At 40.8% G+C, this 21,955-nt stretch overlaps 2 protein-coding genes across 8 annotated transcripts in view; one reads left to right on the top strand and one right to left on the bottom strand.

Moving 5' to 3' along the window:
- Positions 1 to 1,154, bottom strand: part of HSPBAP1 (HSPB1 associated protein 1) — a 51,232-nt gene extending 50,078 nt beyond the window's left edge. For 2 of the 7 annotated variants that reach the window (XM_045540140.1, XM_045540142.1), the window contains exons 1-2: positions 943 to 1,030; positions 641 to 701 (exon numbers count right to left, since the gene is read on the bottom strand). Coding sequence is in view for 4 of the 7 variants with exons in the window: in XM_045540138.1 (XP_045396094.1) it covers positions 943 to 1,006 (64 nt within the window). In the remaining 3 variants the exon portion in view is untranslated. Of the gene's footprint in view, positions 1 to 640; positions 702 to 942 lie in introns of all 7 variants that reach the window. The other 5 variants (XM_045540138.1, XM_045540139.1, XM_045540137.1 and 2 more) reach the window with 5 other exon arrangements.
- Positions 1,155 to 2,127: 973 nt separating this feature from the next.
- SLC49A4 (solute carrier family 49 member 4) overlaps positions 2,128 to 21,955 on the top strand; it is a 70,175-nt gene continuing 50,347 nt past the window's right edge. The window contains exons 1-2 of the mRNA XM_045540136.1: positions 2,128 to 2,857; positions 13,637 to 13,730. Of these exons, the coding sequence (XP_045396092.1) occupies positions 2,515 to 2,857; positions 13,637 to 13,730 (437 nt within the window). The 5' untranslated portion in view covers positions 2,128 to 2,514. The remainder of the gene's footprint in view (positions 2,858 to 13,636; positions 13,731 to 21,955) is intronic.

Genomic DNA, 21,955 nt, shown 5'->3' with positions numbered 1-21,955 from the left:
CCTATCCTGCACTTTTCTGCTCCCTGTCTTCCTGAGCGCCTAGCACGAGCTACCTGAGTTTGTCACTAACTCATCCTATCAGAAAGGCCCATCTCACACCTAATGGGTGAGGTGTGCAGTCTGGGAGATGGGCACGTGTGCAGCTCTGACTTGGGCAGTGCAAAGGCAATATATGTAATCTAAACGTTTGTATCCCCGTAATATTCTGAAATAAAAAAATATATGTATAAAACATTAAATAAAACAAAAAGAAAGGGCCATAGCAACTATTCCCTCCTTAAAGAATTTATGTTTTCCCCACTAGGATCCTTTTTCCTAGCGACAGCCCTCACCGAGTGTGCATACTACAGAGGGTCCAGATAACGTGACTACATATTAAGTCATTCTTTTTCCTTTCTAGGCTCCTTTACTCAATACAAGTTCCTTAGCACACGCCATTGATATAAACATTCAAAAGTCTCTGGATGCCGTGGCAGTATCCAGAACAGTGCCATGCACGGAGCAATCATTTAATGAACTCTAAGAGTATCTCAGGCTCATGGGCCTTCAAACCTCACCTACTCGCTAAACCACGGTCCACTGGGATCCAATCAAAGCTCATAATTCCTGTCTGCACAAGTCACAGATTACTTCCATTTACCTCAAGGGCGGTTCCGGTTTTACCAGTTTAACTTTAATCCACTCTGACGTTCAAAACACCCCTATAAGTGAAACAGCACTCATAAGATACGGGGATACAAGAACTGGACAACGACCAAAAATCTGGATGCCACAATTCTAGAAATGCCACGTTCACTAGATACTACATAATTTTCCTCATAGCCTAACGTAACACCAGAGAAATCTCGGATGGGTATAAGGAAAACAGCCACATGAGCGGTGCCAAGAGGGTCAGTTGGCACCGGGTTTGCACGCAGAGTCTGACCTCAACCTGGCACCTACCTTCCTCCCATCCAGCTCCAGTTGCAGGGGTCAGATGAGTGGTCGTCCCCGAGCCTGCAGCCATAGCTACCCGGAGGCGGGCTCCGCCGGAACCCAAAGTGGAGCGGGCCGGAGTGGGGTCAGAAAAGGGGCCAGCCCCGGGGTCTGAAGCGGCACCACAGGAAGGAGTACCCGCCGCTCCCACAAGGCTCCCCCGGAAGCGCCGGCTCACAGGAAAGTCACGTGACGGATGCTGGGCGGGGCACTTAGCTTTGTTTTGGTTGCCCCGGAGTTGAAATGCTAGCACGTGGTCTGGGTTGTGGCGCTTTTTACCTTCCCCAGAACTCAGGCCTTTTTTCATATAGTCTTAGCTTCATTTCTGTTTCTCCTGGTTTTCTAGTCAGCTCCTTCCCTTCCGCCTTGGCTTTTCTCCACCCAACAGGATTGGACTTTCAGGGGTGGCTTGCTTTCTGTGGGGCTCCGGGCGGTGGGGTGGGTCTCTGCGTTCGCTTACAGGGCAGCCGCTCTTACCAGCCTCGAACACTAGGGCAGCTCACGCTTCTCTTCCACCTCTCTTGCCCTTCTGGCAGCAACGTGACTCCATCTGGTTTTCGTGGCTGCCGGGAATACGAACCTCAGGCAAAGTATCTTTTGCGTTCCCTGTGACTCAATTCCCGAGCCAGGCAAGCCAGATTGCTTGACTTAGGTTTTCAAGGACACTGATCGACAGCTGTCAAGGCTTCTGGATTTGTATATCAAAATAAACAGCTGCCTGATGAAGAGATTAACAACCTCCACCTTTCTCCTTGTTTACTCTTTGGTCAAAATCATAGTAAGTGGAGACACTAAAATTTTAGTTTCGTTAAAAAAAAAAAACCATAATCACTGGATAGGTCACTTTGGGACAAAAATCTTCCAACCTTAATCAACATATTTTTATTGCTCGCCTATTAAGTGACAGTCAAAATGGGTAGAAAGATTATATTTTTTAATATATTAATGAAAGTGGCTAGTTTATAATCTCATTGGATATGTAAAGACAAAAAAACTAAGCGAGGCAGTACTAACTGTACATAGAAATCAAATGATTTTCATGAGACCGTCCCCCGAGACTCCACTACACTTCAGTCTTACCTTATCTCCCCCTATAATATAAGCAAGCATTAGGTTAAGTGACCAGAGGTCACCGAATTACTGGACACAAGATTTAACTTGGACACTTCCTCCAACAACCGCAGGGTTCGTTGCCCAACCTCCGCTAACACAGTCTTTCTAGGAGTTCCCTTTTTCCCGGCTCAGGCGCGCTCTTCCCTGTGATTTCAAGTCCTCTCTACCTTCCCCCTGGGACCCCGGCTCCTCTCTCGCCAGCGTTGCCCGGCCGCCGCGGCAGGGAGCTAGGATCCCAGCCTACTCGCGACCTGCCCCGCCTCCCCGCGCGTTGGCTCGGACCGCGCAGGCGCACCAGGCGCGGCCGGGAGGCTGAGGGCGACCACAGCAACCTCCGCCTCCCGCTCCTGCGGCTGCTTCTGCGCTGGGCTAGTCGGCGGTGACCCGGACTGCGCCGGGCAGCGGCCCAGCGGGCGGCGGGTCGCCATGGGCTCGGGCTGGAGCAGCGAGGAGGAGCGGCAGCCGCTGCTGGGGCCCGGGCTCGGGCCTGGGCCGGGGACTGGCTGGAGAAACCGGGAGGCGGCGGCGGCGGCGCTGCCTGCGGCGGCCCCGGGCCCCGGGCGGGTGTACGGGCGCCGCTGGCTGGTGCTGCTCCTTTTCTCGCTGCTCGCGTTCGCGCAGGGCCTGGTCTGGAACACCTGGGGCCCCATCCAGAACTCGGCGCGCCAGGCCTACGGCTTCTCCAGCTGGGACATCGCGCTGCTCGTGCTTTGGGGGCCCATCGGCTTCCTGCCCTGCTTCGCGTTCATGTGGCTCCTGGACAAGAGAGGTGAGGGGTCGGGGAGCGCCGGCCAGTGCTGTCACTCTGGGGAGCCGGCGCCTGCCTGCGCTCCAGGCCTGCCAGCCGCCTCCCTTGGCTTCGTCTTAGGGGTTGTGTGAGGTGACGGAATGTTGCTGGCATCCCACTCCTGACTTAGGAACCCTGCGTCCCCAAAGCGACAACTGTGGGAAGGCTGCTTTGCAAATATTTATGTTTTTATCAAGGCCCTTTATGCAACATCAGGGATTTAAGCGATCCCGAAATGTGCAAGTTTTTGCATGTTGTGAACATCAGAGCATCCCTATGCACGTGCTGTGTATATTATTTACACCTGACAAAAGTGACTAATGCTTTGACTTCAAAGGTGTTGGGGGATGTTTAGGGTGAGAGGTCAGAAAATAGATTGATGATGCCAGGTGTAAGGAAGTTATGAGTTGGCTTTGTGTAATAGGTGACTCCAGCCCAGGAAGGGCTATTGGGAAACTCAAGTCTGACACTTGGGTTTCTGGAAGGTGGTGCACGGCAGCTTGAAAATGTGTGTAAATGAGTAGGTGGCTTTTTCAGTTGAGATTTATGACTCCCAGGTAAAGCTTGCAGATGAATGAAGACTCTCTTTCATAGATTGGTACTCTGGACATCTCACTTTACCAGTTACCAGTGTGACTCTGTGAGGAGGGGGAAAAAAGGTCACAGGGCTGAGAATCAAGGCATTAAATTATACTGTGTAAATATAAGCGAATGATTGGTGTAGTGATGGTCTACCTTCAAGGGGCTGTGGTTCAAGATTTTAGATTTATTGGTTGGATAATGATTGGCGACTACTTTGTATAGTTTGTGTTCAGGATTTTATAAGTTTTGTTGAAATAGTTTCTTTAGTCAGATTTGGAAAGTTGTCTTAGTCTGCTGGAGCTGCTGTAACAAAATACCATAAACTGAGTAGCTTATAAAAAACAGACATTTCTTTCTCACAGATGGGGAGGCTGGGAATTCCAAGATGAAGGCTCAGGCAGAATCAGTATCTGGTGAGAGTGTGCTTTCTACAGAGTGGTCTTTTCATTGTACTCACATGGAGGAAGGAGCGAGGAATCCCTCTGAGCTCTCTTTTATAAGGGCATTGATACCAGTTATGGGGGATCTACCCTTATAACTTAACCACCTCCCGAAGACCCCACCTCCTTATTCCATCACTTTGGGGGTTAGCATTTCAAAATATGAATTTGAGGGGGACACAGACATTCAGACCATAGCAAAAGGCCAGGGTAGATAGGGATAGAACTGTAATTGTTGGGCACATCGTTAGCAACCAAATGATTTGTTATTAAGAGAATAAAAAAGCAGGGTGATATTAACAACTATGTTCCCTCCTCCCCTCCTGACAGTTCCTTCATAGGAATTCGTGTGAAAAAGACTAAGGAATTGTTGATTGTGAATTCATTAATGATCAACAATGTAATGTAGCTGCTAATAAAGAGGATGGTTTTAGGCATAGAAGTATAGTGTCCAAAACAAGAAGAGAAATGGTTTGAAATGCTCTATATACTCTTTAGTTTTGAGCATTGATCTTGAGAAGGCCATTTGACAGACTGAAGTACTTTAAAGGTTGTGTGGTGAGAATGATAAAGGGCATAAAAATCATGAGATGAAGGGAACTGGATATGTCAAGCTTCAAAAAGAAACTTGAGGCAGAATATGTGAAGATCAAGTAAAAGAGGAATTAGACTTATGTGTAGTTCTAGAAGGAAGAACTAGATTGAGTGACATTACAAAGGAAAACAACTCAAAGCAATACAAGGAAGAACCTTTCCAACAATTAAAGATATCCAGCCCTGGAAGGGTGTGTCTTGACTGGTGTAGAACTTCCAGGTAGAACAAGAATTTATGCAGAGGTTGTGTGCTAGGTGCTGAGGAAGGGCTTCTTGTACTGAATGGAGATTTTCTTTTTTGGATTTTTTTGTTGTTGTTTACTTTTTAACTAAAATACAGCCTTTATTTGGGTTTCACTAGTTTTTCCACTGATGTCTTTTTTTTTTTTTTTCTTTCTGTTCCAAGATTCAACCTAGGGTCCCCTGTTGTGTTTAGCTGTCATTTCTTCTTAGTCTTTTCCACTGTGTGATGATTCCTTGGTCATTCCTTAACAAAGTTGGCTAAGTTTAGGGGAAAATGCTATTTTGGAGTTTCTTTTTATTTTTCTTTTTATCAGGAGCATTATTCAAAATTATTTCCAAAATTTAGCCCACCTTATTTTTATCATAGAAAAATGTTCATTTTTGCCCTTATTATAATTGAACCTAATATCCATTGCCAGATAAATTAGAAACTACTTATTTATAAAATAAATAACTTTAGTTCTTTCATAGTTTCTGTGACTATTTGGTGAATTCAATTTTATATTTTCCATTGGTTGAAGCAATAAAAAATAAATTTAAAAATTCTCTCTTTTAGGAGGTAGTTTTCATTTTCAGTACAAGATAGCAAGTACACTTACTTTCTTTTCTTTTCTTTTTTTTTTTTTGTGACAGAGTCTCGCTTTGTTGCCCGGGCTAGAGTGAGTGCCATGGCATCAGCCTAGCTCACAGCAACCTCAAACTCCTGGGCTTCAGCGATCCTACTGCCTCAGCCTCCCAAGTAACTGGGACTACAGGCATGTGCCGCCATGTCCGGCTAACTTTTTTTTCTATATATATTTTAGTTGGCCAGATAATTTCTTTCTATTTTTAGTAGAGACGGGGTCTCGCTCTTGCTGGTCTCGAACTCCTGACCTCGAGCGATCCACCCGCCTCGGCCTCCCAGAGTGCTAGGATTACAGGCGTGAGCCACCGTGCCCGGCCAACTTTCTTTTTTTATTTTTTGTAGAGACAGGGTCTTGCTATATTGCCCAAGCTGGCCTCAGACCCCTGGCCTCAAGCAATCCTCTGGCCTTGGCCTTCCAAAGTGCTAGGATTACAGGTGTGAGCCACCATGCCCAGCCTAAAGCTAATATGCTTTCATATGTTGGCTGTCCTGCTGCAGTTGTCCTATCTGCACAAATAGAAAACAAGTTCTTGGCCTCCCTAGGTACTGAAATATCTTGCTCCCTAGAGAGTATTTAGTTGTCTAGCCTTCATGCTGCTGTGGGCCCCTCCCAACTTAGCATACAAGACCAATTATCTTCCTAAGATGGGTTTTGTACCTTCCCACCCCTTTTCATTTACCAGCAAGGAGACAGGAGAGCCAAGAGCAAGTGTGTCCTAGAAGCAACTGAAGAAAGTTCTAAGGAGATAGCAACCAAATGTGTGCTACGCATTGAGGATATAACTCTCACAGAACCCCATTCTGGTGAGGAGATCCAGGCAGGAAACAATAAAATTAAATACTTAGTGTGTCAGACGGTGTTAAATTCTTTGGAGAAAAATAAAGAAGGGTAATGGAGAACGGGAATGTGATAGGGTGGTATTATACTTTATATAGTGTGTCCGGGAATGCCTCACTGTTAAAGTGTGTTTGAGCAAACACCTGTAGGAGAAAGGATGCATGACATGTCAGTTTTCTGGACAGGACTGTTTTAGGCAAAAGGAATGGCTAAGACAAAGGTTCTAAACTTGTTTGGCATATCCAAGAAAGAACAGTGAGGCCTGTTGGCCGGAGTTGAGCCACTGAGAGACACTGTGGTAGGAGATGAGGTCAGAGAGGGAGTAGGAGACTGGGTCATGCAGGGCCTTGTAAGCCATTGTAAGGATGTTGGCAATTAAGGAGTGAGGAAGGCTTTGAGTAGAACAGTAAAATGATGACTATTCTATTACCTTGAGAACAGGGAGACCAGTTAGACTAGTAGAAATAACCCAGATGGGAGCTGATTATGGTTTCCAACCAGGGTGATAGTAATGGAGGATTTGAGAAGTGGTTAGATTGCAGATATATGTTGAAAGTAGACTCACCAGTATTTGTTGATGGATCAGGTGTGGGGCTTGAAGGAAGGAGAAGAGTCTAAGATGTTTCTCAACTTTTTGTTATTAGTAATTGGGAGAAAGAATAGAGCTTCAGTTTACTGCAATGTGGAAGATTGTGGAAGGAGGATTTTGGGAGCAGATGACATGGAGATCAGGGATATGAAATGCCTATTAGATATCCAAGTAGACAAATTAAGCTGTTAGTTGGATATACAAATAAGTTGTTCAGGGAGAGGTCTGCACAACAAATATGGAAGTTGTCAGCCTATGATGGTATTTAAAGTCATGGGGCTGGGTAAGATCACCTATGGAGAGGGGTGTAGTTTCGCAAGAGAAGAGAACTGAGCCAGGGGCATTTCAGCATTTAGAGGTTGGGGAGATAAGAAAGAACCAGCTTGTGAGGGCTGAGAATAGAGCCTTGGATTGCTGTGGAGTTCTGTGGTGTCCTTTAAAACAATCATCTCACTGGAGTGGTGTAGAGTTCAAAATTAAATGTAAGGAGAGAAATTGATGATAGTGACTGTAGACATTTCTTTCAAGAAGTTATGCCATAAAGGGCAGCAAGACAAATGGGGCAGTAGCCAGAGGAAATGTGGCTACTGAAGTTTGTTTGTTTTTTTTTAAGTAAGTGATATTAAAGTGTATCTTTGTAATGCAGTATCCTAATGTATCCAATAAAAGGGGGAAAATTGATGATGCTAGAGAGAGAGGGAGGAACCACTGTAGCCATGTCCTTGAGCAGGCAGGATGGGATGCAGTCCTCTAGAGCACTGGTAGACAAGTTGGCCTTAGATAGAAGCATTGACAGCTAATTCTTCAGTAGTAACAGGAGAAAAGTATAGAGATGCAGATGGTGGGTAGCAAGAGCTATGGATGTTATCTTTCCTTTCTCAGAAAATAGGAAACAATGATCACCTGAAAAGTGAGGATAGGAGAGCAGTTATTGGAGAGAGGATAAGTTATGAAACTATGTTCTAGGAAAATGGAAAACACATGGACTAGGTAATTGTAGGATTGTTGCACAGCATGAAGGGCCTGTTTTAAGTGATTGATCATTAATTTGAAGTGAGATCAGTCAGCATGGTTGTATGTTTTCCTCCAGCCTGCTCTGCCGGGCAAGTGCAGGCATGGGCAGAGTTGGCAGACAAAGAGATGTAACCAGAGTTGCAGTTTTGCCAGGTGAGTAAGACTGACAACGTGCAGGCCAAGAGTGGAGGGTTGTGTAGAGAGTGATAATAACAATGATTCATACAATCTACGCTGGGTAAAGGAGAAAAGGAAACACATAAGGTGGAGGAGAAAAGTAGTAGGCTTCAAAATTGTCATTCCTTATTGGATCAAGAATTTGTTGTTGTTAGAGTACTAGAGGGAATGAGTGGGAAAGAGAAGAGGTGGTAGTTGAGGAATGCAATACTTGAAATTGAGATTATGACATGGATGTAATTATGGCAAGGATAAGGTCAGAGTATAACCAAGAGAGTGGACAGCTGTGGGAGGATAGAGGACATGATCGTGGAATAGAAGTCAGGGAACTGAGAGGCCAGGATATTGAAAAGATCATCTAGATATTGAATTAACCAGATTTATGAAAGGAGTAGCGTCCTAAGTAGTAATAATAAGCCGAGACGTCTTTAAGCAGTAAAAGTGAATGACCTAGAGACAGTTGTGTGGTGGTCTGTAGAGCAGTGGGAATTATAGTCAGATAAAATTAGACCAAAGACTGTTTTGGCTATGATGGAGTAACAGGAACTGGATTTATCTTTCATCTGAACTAAAAATGAAAAATAAAAATACATGAAACTAAGTAAATAAATTTCAAACAAAATATATGAATTAATGGTTTTCAGACATTAGACAACAGACAGAACAGGACCATGTCCCCTACGATTGTCTCAGCTTACTACCTGGAGAGAATTTCCAGGCAGCAGCACAGAGATGGAGAGCCCACACAGAGCCCAGCAGTTTTCCTGAGTTGAGGAGATGAGAGTTCAGAATTCGAAGAGCCAACATAGCTAGAATTCTTAAGGTAGAATACCATAGAGGAGAAAGCTTCAGAGAAGAAGTTCTGGATCTCCACAGAGTTCCCCTGGAGTCTTCAAAAGGGCACTGGTCAGCAAATACACATGAGGAAATTACCCAAGACTGGAAAAAGGACCACCAAAAAGGAGCAGACAGAACAGCTTCCATAGTTCACATAAGGCTAGGAATAGTTCACATTCCCAGTAGCTGGAATGGTAAAACCTCTAAAAACGTACTACATATGTTCAAGAAGATAGAATAAAGCATGAGCACGTTAAGGGGAGACATAGAAGACATAAAAAGACCAATATTGAACTTCTAGAAATGAAAAATATAATCGATGTCTGATATGAAAAAAATATACTGACAGGATTTCATAGATTAGACATTGCAAAAGAAATCCGTGTGAACTTGAAATTATAGCAATAGAAACTATCCACCGTAGTACACAGAGAAATAAAAACTAAAAACAATCAAACAAAAAAAAATGAGCATTTGTGAGCTGTGGGACAATTTTAAGTGGTTTAATAAACATATAATTGGATTCTCAGATGGAGCAGAGCTCTGGTAATGGGGGAGGGCATGGAGTGAGATGGGATGGTGCAAAAAAATATAAAAATTGAAGAAATAATTACAGAAAAGTTCCAAGCTTGATGATATCTATAAACCCACAAATGCAAGAAATTCAAGAATGCAGCAGAAGAAACATGAAGAAAACTATACCACAGCACGTCATAATCATATTGCTTAAAACCAGTCATGAAGAGAAAATCTTAAAATTGTGGAGAGAAAAAAGACTTGGGTAGCTTTTGGGCAGAGAGAGTAACAATGATCTGGAAATGGCAGGGGAAGCAAGGTTCTCAGGCAGGAGGTTTCATTGGGAGTAAGAAGGTGGGGAAAATGTTTGGAGAAGAGCTTGAGAAAGTAGGAATTCCAGTGATTATGACTGGGCACTCCAGAAGACACAGAGGAAGAAAGTTGCAGGAGTTTGGGGAGGTGGCAGAGAAAAGGTCAGATTAGGGGATATTGGGATAAAGATGACTGATGAATCTTGAATCTTTTGTTTCTGATGTAAACAGGAAAAACAAGCCACGATGTTATTTATCCTGATAATCTCCAAGGTGGATTGGGATGGTAAGGCTGTGAGTGTTGTGGGTAGGGAGAAGGCGGTCTTGTCAAGAGCAAGCAGAGCTCATCTTCACTCCAGCTGTTGGAAGTGTGGATCCTGGGAAGGATGTTCTTACCAGACAAACTTTGTGCCCATAGCTGATTTTCTGTGCTTCTACTATGAGGGTGTATGTGTGTGTGTGCACGCGCGTGTGTGTGTTCAACTTTGCAACCTGATTCTTTAGACACCTGTTGTGGATGCTTCCATTCCTATACCCAGTAGGGCCCCAGCAAAAGAAGTTATCTCATCCCTTGAAAGGAAGCTTTCTGGAGTGTCTGGATGCCGTGTTGTAATAGAAAATTATTTTATTTTTAATCATGTTTGTTTTTCTGAAATTATTCTAATGGTAACTTCATCAGATGGTTTTGGCACTCACATCCTAATACCATAATCACTTAGGGTCTATTTATATAACAGTATTACAAGTCCCACAAGGCTATTTTCCTGGGGTCCTCACGAGTACCTTCCCTGGATGAGTTGATTTTAATATCTTTTTAATTACATGGAATTATAGAGTCATGCCTCGTCCAGGCATGAGTAACATGAAGAAAGCGTTCTATTCAAGATTGATTGTCAACTGGGGTAGAGTGAACCAGTGGTCCCCAACCTTTTTGCCACCAGGCACCGGCTTCATGGAAGACAAGTTTTCCAAGACCAGGCTCACAGACCTGTGGCGAGGGGGCAGGGGAAGAACTCAGGCAGTAATGTGAGCGATGGGGAGCGGCAGTAAATACAGATGAAGCTTCGCAGGCTCACCTGCCACTCACCTCCTGCTGTGTCCCCTCCTCCTCCCAAGATTCATGGAAGACAGTTTTTCCACAGAAGGGTGGGGGAGGGGGAACGGAGGAGAGGGGAGCTCTGTGGCCCCAGGGGTTGGGGACTGCAGGATTAAGCAACACTTGACAATAATTAAAAATATGCAAGGAAGCCACCAAACTGTACCTGTGAGGTTGCTTTAATAATCAGCTTTTTAGGCCAGGCATAGTAGCACACGCCTGTAATCCTAGTACTTTGGGAGGCCAAGGCGGGAGGATCACTTGAGGCCAGGAGTTCAAGACCAGCTTGAGCAGAGCAAGATCCCATCTGTACAATAAATAGAAAAACTAGCCAGGCAATGTGGCGCACGCCTGTAATCCCAGCTACCTAGGAGGCCGAGGCAGGAGAATCACTTGAGCCTAGGAGTTTGAACTTGCAGTGAGCTATGATGAGGTCACTGCACTCTAGTCCAGGTGACAGAGACCCTGTCTCAAAAAAAAAAAAAAAATCAGCTTTTCACAACTTCTTCATTCTTAAAAGTTCATATTAGCTGTTATGTTGTCATATTTGATCAAAAGCATAATTGAGGAGAAAAGTGTGGTAGCCTTCAGCTATAACGATAGGAAGCCTTGTTATTTGGACCATAGGCCATAAACAATGCCCCATTGTTTGCTTGGTGTGTATTCACCTTAAGTACAAACTCTTTAGGAACACATTAACATGTAGAATGTAAACCTTGTCGTCCCAAATCTATAAAATTCAATTCAGTATCTCAAAGGGTACCCAGAGTAACCTTATAAGAGCAACGTTTTGCATCTGTAGGATATTTATGGCTGTGTATGTATGTTTCATTAATTACACTGTATTTCCTGTGGATATAATGAGGTTTTAAAATCTGTGTTCTGTTAGTAGAAGCAGTAAATGTGCAGTATGTATGTATTACTTATTACCAAGGAGCACAATTCTCTATGGTATTACTTCTGCCAAACTGTATTAATCATATTCAGATTATATAAGAATATTATTAAGTAAACTCAGTTCATATCACAAATTATCCTCAATGTAGCATGTGTCCCTGATCTGGATCTCAAGTTTATTTTCCTTGCTATGTTTGATCTGCATAATTATGGTTTTGTTGACTTTCAATTTCCTTCAAGCAGAGAAGCACTTTGAAAACCAAACATTTAACCATCTACCATCTGCCAAAAAAAAAAAAAGGAAAAGAAAACTCTGGAAGTAAAGAAAAATTGCATTTATGAGTTTAAGTCTATTCTCTGTGTGTAATGGTTTCAAGGCAACGTTAGAGTAGGGAGAAATTTGAAGGAATGTGGCCACCTTTGACATAGACTTAGTATGAGCCACCTGTGTGATTTGGCCACCAAAAATAATAAGATAATATTAGTTCAGTAATTCAGTATTAAGAGAAATATAGCATTCCAACAATAGGAAGATAGAGTTCTATTATATTCTGCCATAGCTATTAATAGAATATTGTGTCTATTATTACCTTGTTTGTATATTTTTATTTTTATATTCTTGTGTTCTCTTTTGCCCTTTCATCTATGTGACCAACCATTGGCACACATTTTCAAAATAATTCTGTTTAGAATACAAAGGAAAAAAAAAAACCCTGCCTGATCCATATTATCTTCTAAAGTCCTAAGCCATGCTTATTTTTAACAGCATCATTCCTTAATGAAAACCATCTGATAAATCAAGAAAAATTAAAAGCCTGTTATTGTATTAACAAGAAAAGAGTTCTAAAGGACCACTTCCTGTGACCCTTAAGTAAGCATTAGCTTGTCCTGGTTATAAGATAAAATATGTGGCTAGCCAGTTGTCATTTTTTGAGAAAACTTAAAGCAATAATCTGTCACCTTAAAATAAGGACAGTTTAGAGTTTTCTTAATTAGCTTGCATTTGAAAATATTTAAAATTTAGCATTAGAGATAAACAACTAAAATGTCCAATCTTTTAAAATTATGTTTTTTTTTTAGTATTAAATCTGAACAAAACATTGTAGGCATTCATTTTGAAAAATTAAAGCTAATAAAACTTTTTCCTTTATCCTTGATATGATCTTTTCAATTTTATTTTTTTTTGAGATGGAGGGCTAGAGTGTCGTGGTGTCAACCTAGCTCACAGCAACCTCAAACTCCCAGGCTCAAGTGATTCTCCTTCCTCAGCCTCCCAAGTAGCTGGGATTACAGGTGCCTGCCACCATGCTGGGCTAATTTTTCTATTTTTAGTAGAGACGGGGTCTCACTCTTGCTCAAGCTGGTGTCGAACTCCTGACCTCAAGTGATCCACCCGCCTCGGCCTCTCAAAGTGCTAGGATTATAGGCATAAGCCACCTCGCCTGGCCTTCAGTTTTCTATTAAAGTTAGAATCATTTTGGCCGGGCGCGGTGGCTCACGCCTGTAATCCTAGCACTCTGGGAGGCCGAGGCGGGTGGATCGCTCGAGGTCAGGAGTTCGAGACCAGCCTGAGCAAGAGTGAGACCCCGTCTCTACTAAAAATAGAAAGAAATGATTTGGACAGCTAAAAATCTATATAGAAAAAATTAGCCGGGCGTGGTGGCGCATGCCTATAGTCCAGCTACTCAGGAGGCTGAGGCAGTAGGATCGCTTAAGCCCAGGAGTTTGAGGTTGCTGTGAGCTAGGCTGACGCCACGGCACTCACTCTAGCCTGGGCAACAGAGCGAGACTCTGTCTCAAAAAAAAAAAAAAAAAAAAGTTAGAATCATTTCATTTTCAGCATGTAGGGTTGGTTGGTTTTTTCCCCCATGTTGGAAGTTATAGAGAAAAGCTATAATATTAGAATATAACATCAGTATGATTGGGTAAAAAAAAAATTTATTCTTACCATTGGACTTAAGAGAAAATAGAAAATAATCTGGATGTTTTTATTTCTTTTTAGGTCTTCGGGTAACTGTGCTCCTGACATCCTTCCTTATGGTTTTGGGAACTGGTCTAAGATGTGTACCTATATCAGACTTAACGCTTAAAAGAAGGTAAGTCCTATAACTAAAAAATGTTTTCTTGTATTTTCTCTTTTATCATGAGTATGTTATATATGTTTATTTATAACCTTTTAGTAAACAGTTGCATTTTTAAGATCAGTAGAGGGTCATATATATATGGAAGCACTTATTTTTTTATCCTATGTGATGGTTAATTCAGTGGACACTTATTAGCTGTCATATGGTAGACATACTAGTTGTGGAAATAAGAACAAGTTAATCTTCATGTTATCTAGAAACTATGATAACCATGAGAAAATAATAGTATAACTACATACTATATATGTAATAGTGTAGTTAATGCCACAGAAGAGATATAAAATTGCCCCGAGAGACTAAGAGAAATTTTGGCTGAAGGTAACAAAAAGAGGTCATGAAGGAGGTGGTAATTAGGCATTGAATGATGAGTAGAATTTTGATAACTATAGTCAAGGAAAGGATGTTCCAGGGTAGGGGAATGGCAGGAGGGAAGGCATGGAGGCAGGTAAGCATAGGCCTCTTCTGGGATGGGTAGAGAGTTGCATTGGTATACAGCAGTGTTTCTGCAACTGGGTCCATGGATTTATTCTTAGGGGGTGCAGGGTATATGAAAATTTTAAATTTTTATTTCCATTTTGGTTATAATATACAAATTATTTTACCAGTCATCTACAATAAAAGGACATTTTTATTGATGAGGATGTCAGTTTCTTAAATTAGTTTTTCTCAGACTGAGGTCCTTGGATGTGGCCTTGAGAATCATTGAGAAATTCTTTCAAAAGGACCCATGAATTACTCAAGTTTGAGAGGCACTGGTCTATAGATTAAGGTGTAAGAATGGGGCCGGGCGTGGTGGCTCACGCCTGTAATCCTAGCTCTGGGAGGCCGAGGCGGGTGGATCGCTCGAGGTCAGGAGTTCGAGACCAGCCCGAGCAAGAGTGAGACCCCGTCTCTACTAAAAATAGAAAGAAATTATCTGGCCAACTAAAAAATATATATACAAAAAAATTAGCCGGGCATGGTGGCTCATGCCTGTAGTCCCAGCTACTAGGGAGGCTGAGGCAGTAGGATCGCTTAAGCCCAGGAGTCTGAGGTTGCTGTGAGCTAGGCTGATGCCACGGCACTCACTCTAGCCCAGGCAACAAAGTGACACTCTGTCTCAAAAAAAAAAAAAAAAAAAAAAAATAAGGTGTAAGAATGGGATGTAAAGAAATGAGGTTAAACTGGGTGTGGTGGCTCATGCCTGTAATCCAAGTACTCTGGGAGGCCGAGGTGGGAGGATCGTTTGAGCCCAGGAGTTCGAGACCAGCCTGAGCAAGAGTGAGATCCCGTCTCTACTAAAAAAAAATATGGAAAGAAATTAGCTGGACAACTAAAAACATACAGAGAAAAAATTAGCCGGGGATGGTGGCGCATGCTTGTAGTCCCAGCTACTCGAGAGGCTGAGGCAGGAGGATCACTTTACCCCAGGAGTATGAAGTTGCTGTGAGCTAGGCTGATGCCACGACACTCTACCTTGGGCAACAAAAGTGAGACTCTGTCTCAAAAAAAATAAAAGAGAGAAAGAAAGAAAAAAAGAAATGAGGTTAGAAAAAGGAATTCTGATTATGAAGGATCTTGATGCCATCCTATAAAATTGTACTTCCCTCATCGGACAGTTGGAAGCCACTTATGCTCTTAATCAGAGGAGTGATAGTATCAGACCTTTGTTAGATACACTACTAATTGAGATATGTAGGATTGATTACAGGGGGTAGAGACTGCCAGTAGGAGACCAGGAAAGATGTAGTGAGAGCCCAAGTTGGAGTCATTCTTTTTTGTCTATTCGTTTATTAGTTCATTCATTCATTCAACAAAATTCACTGAGCTCCTGCTATGTGCCAAGCTTTCTTCTGGGCATTGGGAATATGGCAAAGAACAAAGCAGATAAAAATCCCTACCTCATAGAATTTACATTCCACTCATGGAAACCAGCAATAATGGAAACTAGACTGGAAACTGGATAAATAAATAAAATGTGTAGTATGTGTTATGGAGGAAAAAAACAAAATAGGAAAGAAGGATTTGAAATGTCAAGAGAAGGATGGTAAGATTTCAGAAAGAAAACCTTAGTGGGAAGATAACCTTTTGGGGTAAAAATCTGAAAAAAGTAATGAACAATGCAATATCTAGGAGACAAGCATTCTGTGCTGAGAGAAACACAAGTGGAAGGGGTGGAAGAGGAAGAGCACACCTGGCAGGGAAGCTGGTGTGGCTGGAGCTGAGTGAGTGACTTGATGGGAAGAATAGTAGGAGATGAGGTCACAGCAGTTATGGGGTGGTGGCAGTCTGGGACCAGATTCTTTAAGATCATGTCAGCTCCTGTAATGACTTCAGCTTTTTCTGAGCTCGGAAACCATTGGAGGTTTTGAGCTGAAGAGTGCCATTGTCACAGGCTGCTCTCCTAAGAATAGACTGAAGCTAGAGGTCATAGGCATAAGTAAGACCAGTTGGGAAACCAGTGTGGTAGACCAGGTGAGAGATGATGGTGGCTTGGGCCATGGTGGTGGCAATGGTGATAGTGAGAAGTGGTCAAATTCTGATTATTTTGAATATTATAGTCAAATATAATTATATTCTGATTATATCTTGGCCTATTTGCTGATGGACCAGATGTGGGGAGTAAGAGGAGGAGGAAATTGTGGGAATGGAAAGGATGGCACAGATGTCAGAGAAAACTTGAGAAAAAGAAATTAGATGTGATATGATTGAGGTTTTACTCTAGGGACTCTGAGATTATTGATTCCATTAACAGATGGGGAACACAAGAGGAGAGGGGAGTGGATTTTAGGGACAAGATGATGACTTTTATTTGGAACACAATTTTTCAGTTTCAAAATAAATGTTCACTTTTAAATTTTCAAACTATGCTTTCTCTAGAAAATTTAGGGTACAAGTATTCATATTTTAAAAGGGAGATAGGAAAATCATCTGGGTTTCTACGGAAAGCTAGTCATTATTTCCCATCCTGCTGAGATAGTTTTTAACACATGAATTTCATTATTGTGTTTGAGATGCTCTTAATTTTTCAAATATCCACAGGGTTTTTTTTTTTAAGCATTCCCAGTTTTTTAAGTACAAATTTCAGTATAAGCTTAAATTCAACAAGGCACAAAATGCCTGTTAATATTTTTGTTAGCTTTTCTTCTGTTTTCGGCCATTCATACTATTACTTTTTTCTAGTAAAGGATATCCCTTTATATCCTTTCCAGATACAAAAATTATAGGAATAATAAAGAGTTGACTCTTCATCTTGGTGGAGAAACTGGTATGAAAAAGAAATAGAATTCATAAAGAAATGTAAGCAAAGATAGAACAGATTAAGAAAGAGAAAGAGCTCAGAGAGATTGAATCTTTCATAAAAAGGGAGTACAAATGGAATTTTCAATCTTAGGTGTTCATCTATAAAGAATATAGGAGTATTAACCCTTTGAAATACAACTCTATTTTGTGTCCATATAGTACTTAAAAGTGCACTATGTAGCTGTTAGAATAAAAATGCTACAATTGGAACATTTATTTTCAACTCATAGTTTCTGTAGATCACCACTTTTAAGCTTCAGTCTCCATCCCACCCACAGAGGGAAGGCAAGCATTGAAACAAGCATTTAGCAACCTGTGTTTTTGTGACCCTGTTTCACTTGGAGCTTTTTGAGCTTCTGACCCAGCCTTCTGGAATGGTGCTCCTGCACCCTTGTCTTGTTCTTGGCTCCCTTAAATCTCAAGACACGAGAATAGCAGCTTTCTGATGAGCTCTTCCTAGTGGGGTTCTACCTTTGCATAGTATCAGTATTTCTTTTGTCTGCATAGTACCAATGAAAACTCAGGAAAAAATTATTTTGCCACTTTTCTCTTATAACATTTTAGATAAATAAGAAACTTAGAATAACAAATTATAAAGCATTTCTTCTTCAATGATCTGGTAGCAAATCATACCAAAAAAATGTGAATGGCATTGCTCTATAGCAATGAATGGCATTACTCTATAGTGTGAAATATTATATTGCATGCCCAGGAAACAATTTAAGGACTTCTGAAGGGTGAACTTATAGTAAGTTATATCTACCCTTAATGATAGGTGTATCCAGTGATTCCCATAACACATGCCATATTATCCTTCAATTCACTGTAATTTTCGTTAATGTTAACAATACATAGCATTTGCTAAAATGTGTTAGGTAAGTAGTATGGTTCTGGTAAACATAGATTTTCTAGAAATATACTCCTTTGTGAAATACTTTGCAGCTAGCAAAATTACATTTAAAATAACCATAACAGAAAAGATGAATTATTTAGTAAATGGTTTTGTGACAACTGCTTAGCTAGCTGAAAAAAAAAAAAAGGAAAAATGAGGAAGAAGAACTTACATCCCTGCCTTACCATTTAAGTAATTTCCAGCTGGATCAAAGACTTAAATGTAAACAAAAGAACCATGAAAGTATTAGGAAACAACTGTTTTAAAGAATCTGAGAGCTGAGAAGGCCTGCCAACTAAGACACAAATCCCAGAAGCCATAAAAGAAAGACTGAATACACCTGACTACATAAAAATTTAGAATAGCTTCATGATTAAATATACTAGGCCGGGCGCGGTGGCTCACGCCTGTAATCCTAGCCCTCTGGGAGGCTGAGGTGGGTGGATCGCTCGAGGTCAGGAGTTCAAGACCAGCTTGAGCGAGACCCCGTCTCTACTAAAAATAGAAATAAATTATCTGGACAACTAAAAATATATATAGAAAAAATTAGCCGGGCATGGTGGCGCATACCTGTAGTCCCAGCTACACGGGAGGCTGAGGCAGGAGGATCGCTTAAGCCCAGGAGTTTGACGTTGCTGTGAGCTAGGCTGACGCCACGGCACTCACTCTAGCCCGGGCAACAAAGTGAGACTCTGTCTCAAAAAAAAAAAAAAAAAATACTATAAAACAAAGTCAAGTTAAAAACTGGAAAATATTTGCAACAATAAGACAAATGGGTAATTTCCTTAGTTGAAAAGAGTTCTTTCAAATCAGTAAGAAAAATGTTAACTCAGTGGGATAATGGATAATGGATATGAGCAGGCAATTACAGAAATTGAAACACAAATGACATAAACTGAAGAAAAGATACTCAACTTTTCATCATAATTAAAGAAATGAAAATTAAAACAGCAGTTAGATGTCGGTTTACTTGCAAAGATGAAAACATATGATGATGTGCTGTGTTGCCTAAGATGTAGGGAAAAGCAGGCTCTGCTGATGTGTGAGCAGTTTGGGGCATCTATTTGGAGGGCATTGGGGCTTTATTTGTCAGATTCAAATGTCTGTGTGCTTTAACCTGGTATTTGCACTTATAGAAAATTAGCGCACATATAAAGCTTTGTAACTTTGCAGGGATTACATGTTTATGCAGAGTAGCTTGTTATAGTAGAAGGCTAGATGCAACTGAGATGCTTCAACAGAAGATTGGTTATGGTGTAGTGTGTCGTGGACTAGTATGCAGCTGTGAAAAGGAAGAAAAGTTTTATAAGTGCTGTTACAGAACTATCTCCAAAATACACTGTTGGGTTAAAAGGCAAAGTTTAGAACATTATGTTTAATGTGCTCCTACTTAGAAAAAAAGTGGAAAAAAATTGAAAGAAACCATTACTATTGATTGTTTCTGGCAAAGGGACCTGAGGAATTAGAAGTCTGGGGTAGAAAGGAAATTTTCTTTTTATTGGATGCTCCTACTCTTGGGAATATTTTTACCACATGTATATATTACTTTTTTGACTGAAAGTGCTAGTTACGTAAAATTAGAATGATCGCATCAGAGCTTTAGTAATGAGAATAAGAGAAGGAAAGACGAGGAAGGGTTATAGTATATGTAAATTTCCCCAATGTAGAAATGTAAACCTCGTGATGTAAAAATGAACAATTGGTAGATTTGAGAACTAAGACTCTTCTCTGTAAAACATATAAGATTCAGATTCCCCTACATCATTGTTTTTAAAAATAGAATCCACAGACTACCTGCTTATTAAAGATACAGATCCCTGGCCTGGGCCCTAGCCCAGTCCTACTCAGTAAGCCTCTGGGCTGAACCCAGAGAATGAGCAATAATTTTAACAAGCTCTTTTAGTTTTCTTACACTTATTTAAATTTGAGAACTACCCCCCTAGGTACATAGCGTCTTCCCTTTAGGTAGTAATTGATTAAGCAGATTGCACTGTGTTTGTTCATCCTACAGTATAATCAATGTCTTTTTAATGTCTTTTTTTTTTTTTTTTTTTTTTAAGACAGAGTCTCACTCTCTTGCCTCTGCTAGAGTGCTGTGGCATCACCCTAGCTCACAGCAACCTCAAACTCCTGGGCTCAAGCGATCCTCCTGCCTCAACCTCCCAGGTACCTGGGACTACAGGCACGCACCACCATGCCTGGCTAATTTTTTCTATTTTTAGTTGTTTGGCTAATTTCTTCTATTTTTAGTAGAAACGGGGTCTCGCTCTTGCTCAGGCTGGTCTCAAACTCGTGAGCTCAAGCAATCCTCCCGCCTCGGCTTCCCAGAGTGCTAGGATTACAGGCATGAGCCACTGTGCCCAGCCTTTAATGTCTTATTTTAAAGCTGATTGAGATTTAGCCTCTATTTAATAATTCTATTTGCCCCAATTTGACTCTTAAAATTCTAGGGGTTGAGTTTCATGACTGTATTTCTACATGGTGGTCAGATGGGCTTCAGATAAGATAGGTTGGTAAGAGAAGGTAACCACTCACAATAAGCATTTAACATGGAAAAAAAGGGAGTAAAAAGTGTGTAAAATTATCTTTAGAGCTTGGAAAATACTTTTTTTCACCTTTTGTTGTCTTTGAAATATAGTTGGTTATTTCTGAGACTTTTTTTCCCAAGAGCCCATAATGTCATAAATGAATTTTTAATTTTTTTGCTTAATATATTACACATATAAAGAAGTTTATAAAACATACATGAACAGTTTATTGGAATAATCATCAAGTAACTACTCCTGTACCCATCACCCAGGTTAGACTCAAGAAGTCCCCTGCGTACCCCTTCCTGATCATAATCCTCTTCCCCCAACTGTGTATCATCACAATCATGAATGTGGATAGGATTTTCAAAGTAAACTGAATTGAAAGGTATTAAGAATATATTGCAAATGTTTATTCATTCTTTTCTTTGAAATAGGACTTGCCTTAGATTTTTTTCTCTTAATACCAAAAAGGACAATTAAACCTTTATTTTATCTGCAACAAAATGATTATAGGAACAAAATAGACCAGAAGCAGATGTTAATAATAATTTAACATAAAATAGAAAATGTAAATCAGTAGGATTACTAAATAAATCATATTTTATTAAATGGAGGTGTATCTAGTAAGTGTTTTTGTAAGTTGGTTACATATTAGAAAACAAAATTGAATCCTTACTGTGTACCATGCATGGAAATGTATTCCTGAGGGACTGGAGAGCTGCATACTTAAAATGAGACAGAATAAGGGAAAATGTGTTCTTTTCTTTTTTTTAAGACTTTTTTCTCTTCTCCTCAAACAAATGAACGATTCAAAGGGAAAATGAATCTTATCCCTGAAGAGATCGCATGTTTCCAAGCATAAAAACAATGAAAGAAATCACAAAGGGAAAGATTTGTGATTAGGGTTAGAGTTAGACTAACGTTTTGACTGCGTGAACATTTTGAACCTTTATGCTTCAAAGCAGATCATAAAATAAAAATACAAACTGGGAAAATATGTTTGCAAATATGACAGACAACTTGTAAATAATATATAAATATATGAGCAGTTTTGAAAATTGTATATAAAAATGGACATAGACATGGCTAACAAATGTTGATTCTCAGATTTCATCATTTAACTTTATAATTCAACAGACAACATTTATTGATAGCCTATGTATATATAGTAAAGTACAGGCTAAGCTGTGTAGAAAGAGACCCAAAATATAGAGGCTCCTTAAGATAGAAGTTTATTTTTCTCTCAAAAGATAGTGGGTTATTCAAGACTGGTAGGCAGCTTTGTTCCACAAGGTCCTCCAGGGACCTAAGTTCCTTCCCTGTTGTTGCTCCAACATCCCCTAGGGTGATATCCTTGTCCACCTGGTCAAAGCTGGCCTATTATATCATGCTGACATTCTAGCCCACAGGAAAGGGAAGTAGGACATCCAAGGCAAGTGACTGCATCTTTAGGTGATGACTCAGAGGTTGTA

The sequence above is a fragment of the Lemur catta genome, chromosome 1, assembly GCF_020740605.2.
Source record: "Lemur catta isolate mLemCat1 chromosome 1, mLemCat1.pri, whole genome shotgun sequence".
Classification (NCBI taxonomy): Eukaryota; Metazoa; Chordata; class Mammalia; order Primates; family Lemuridae; genus Lemur; species Lemur catta.
The sequence above is the reverse complement of the archived record's forward strand: the minus strand, read 5'-3'. Positions and strand labels throughout refer to the sequence as shown.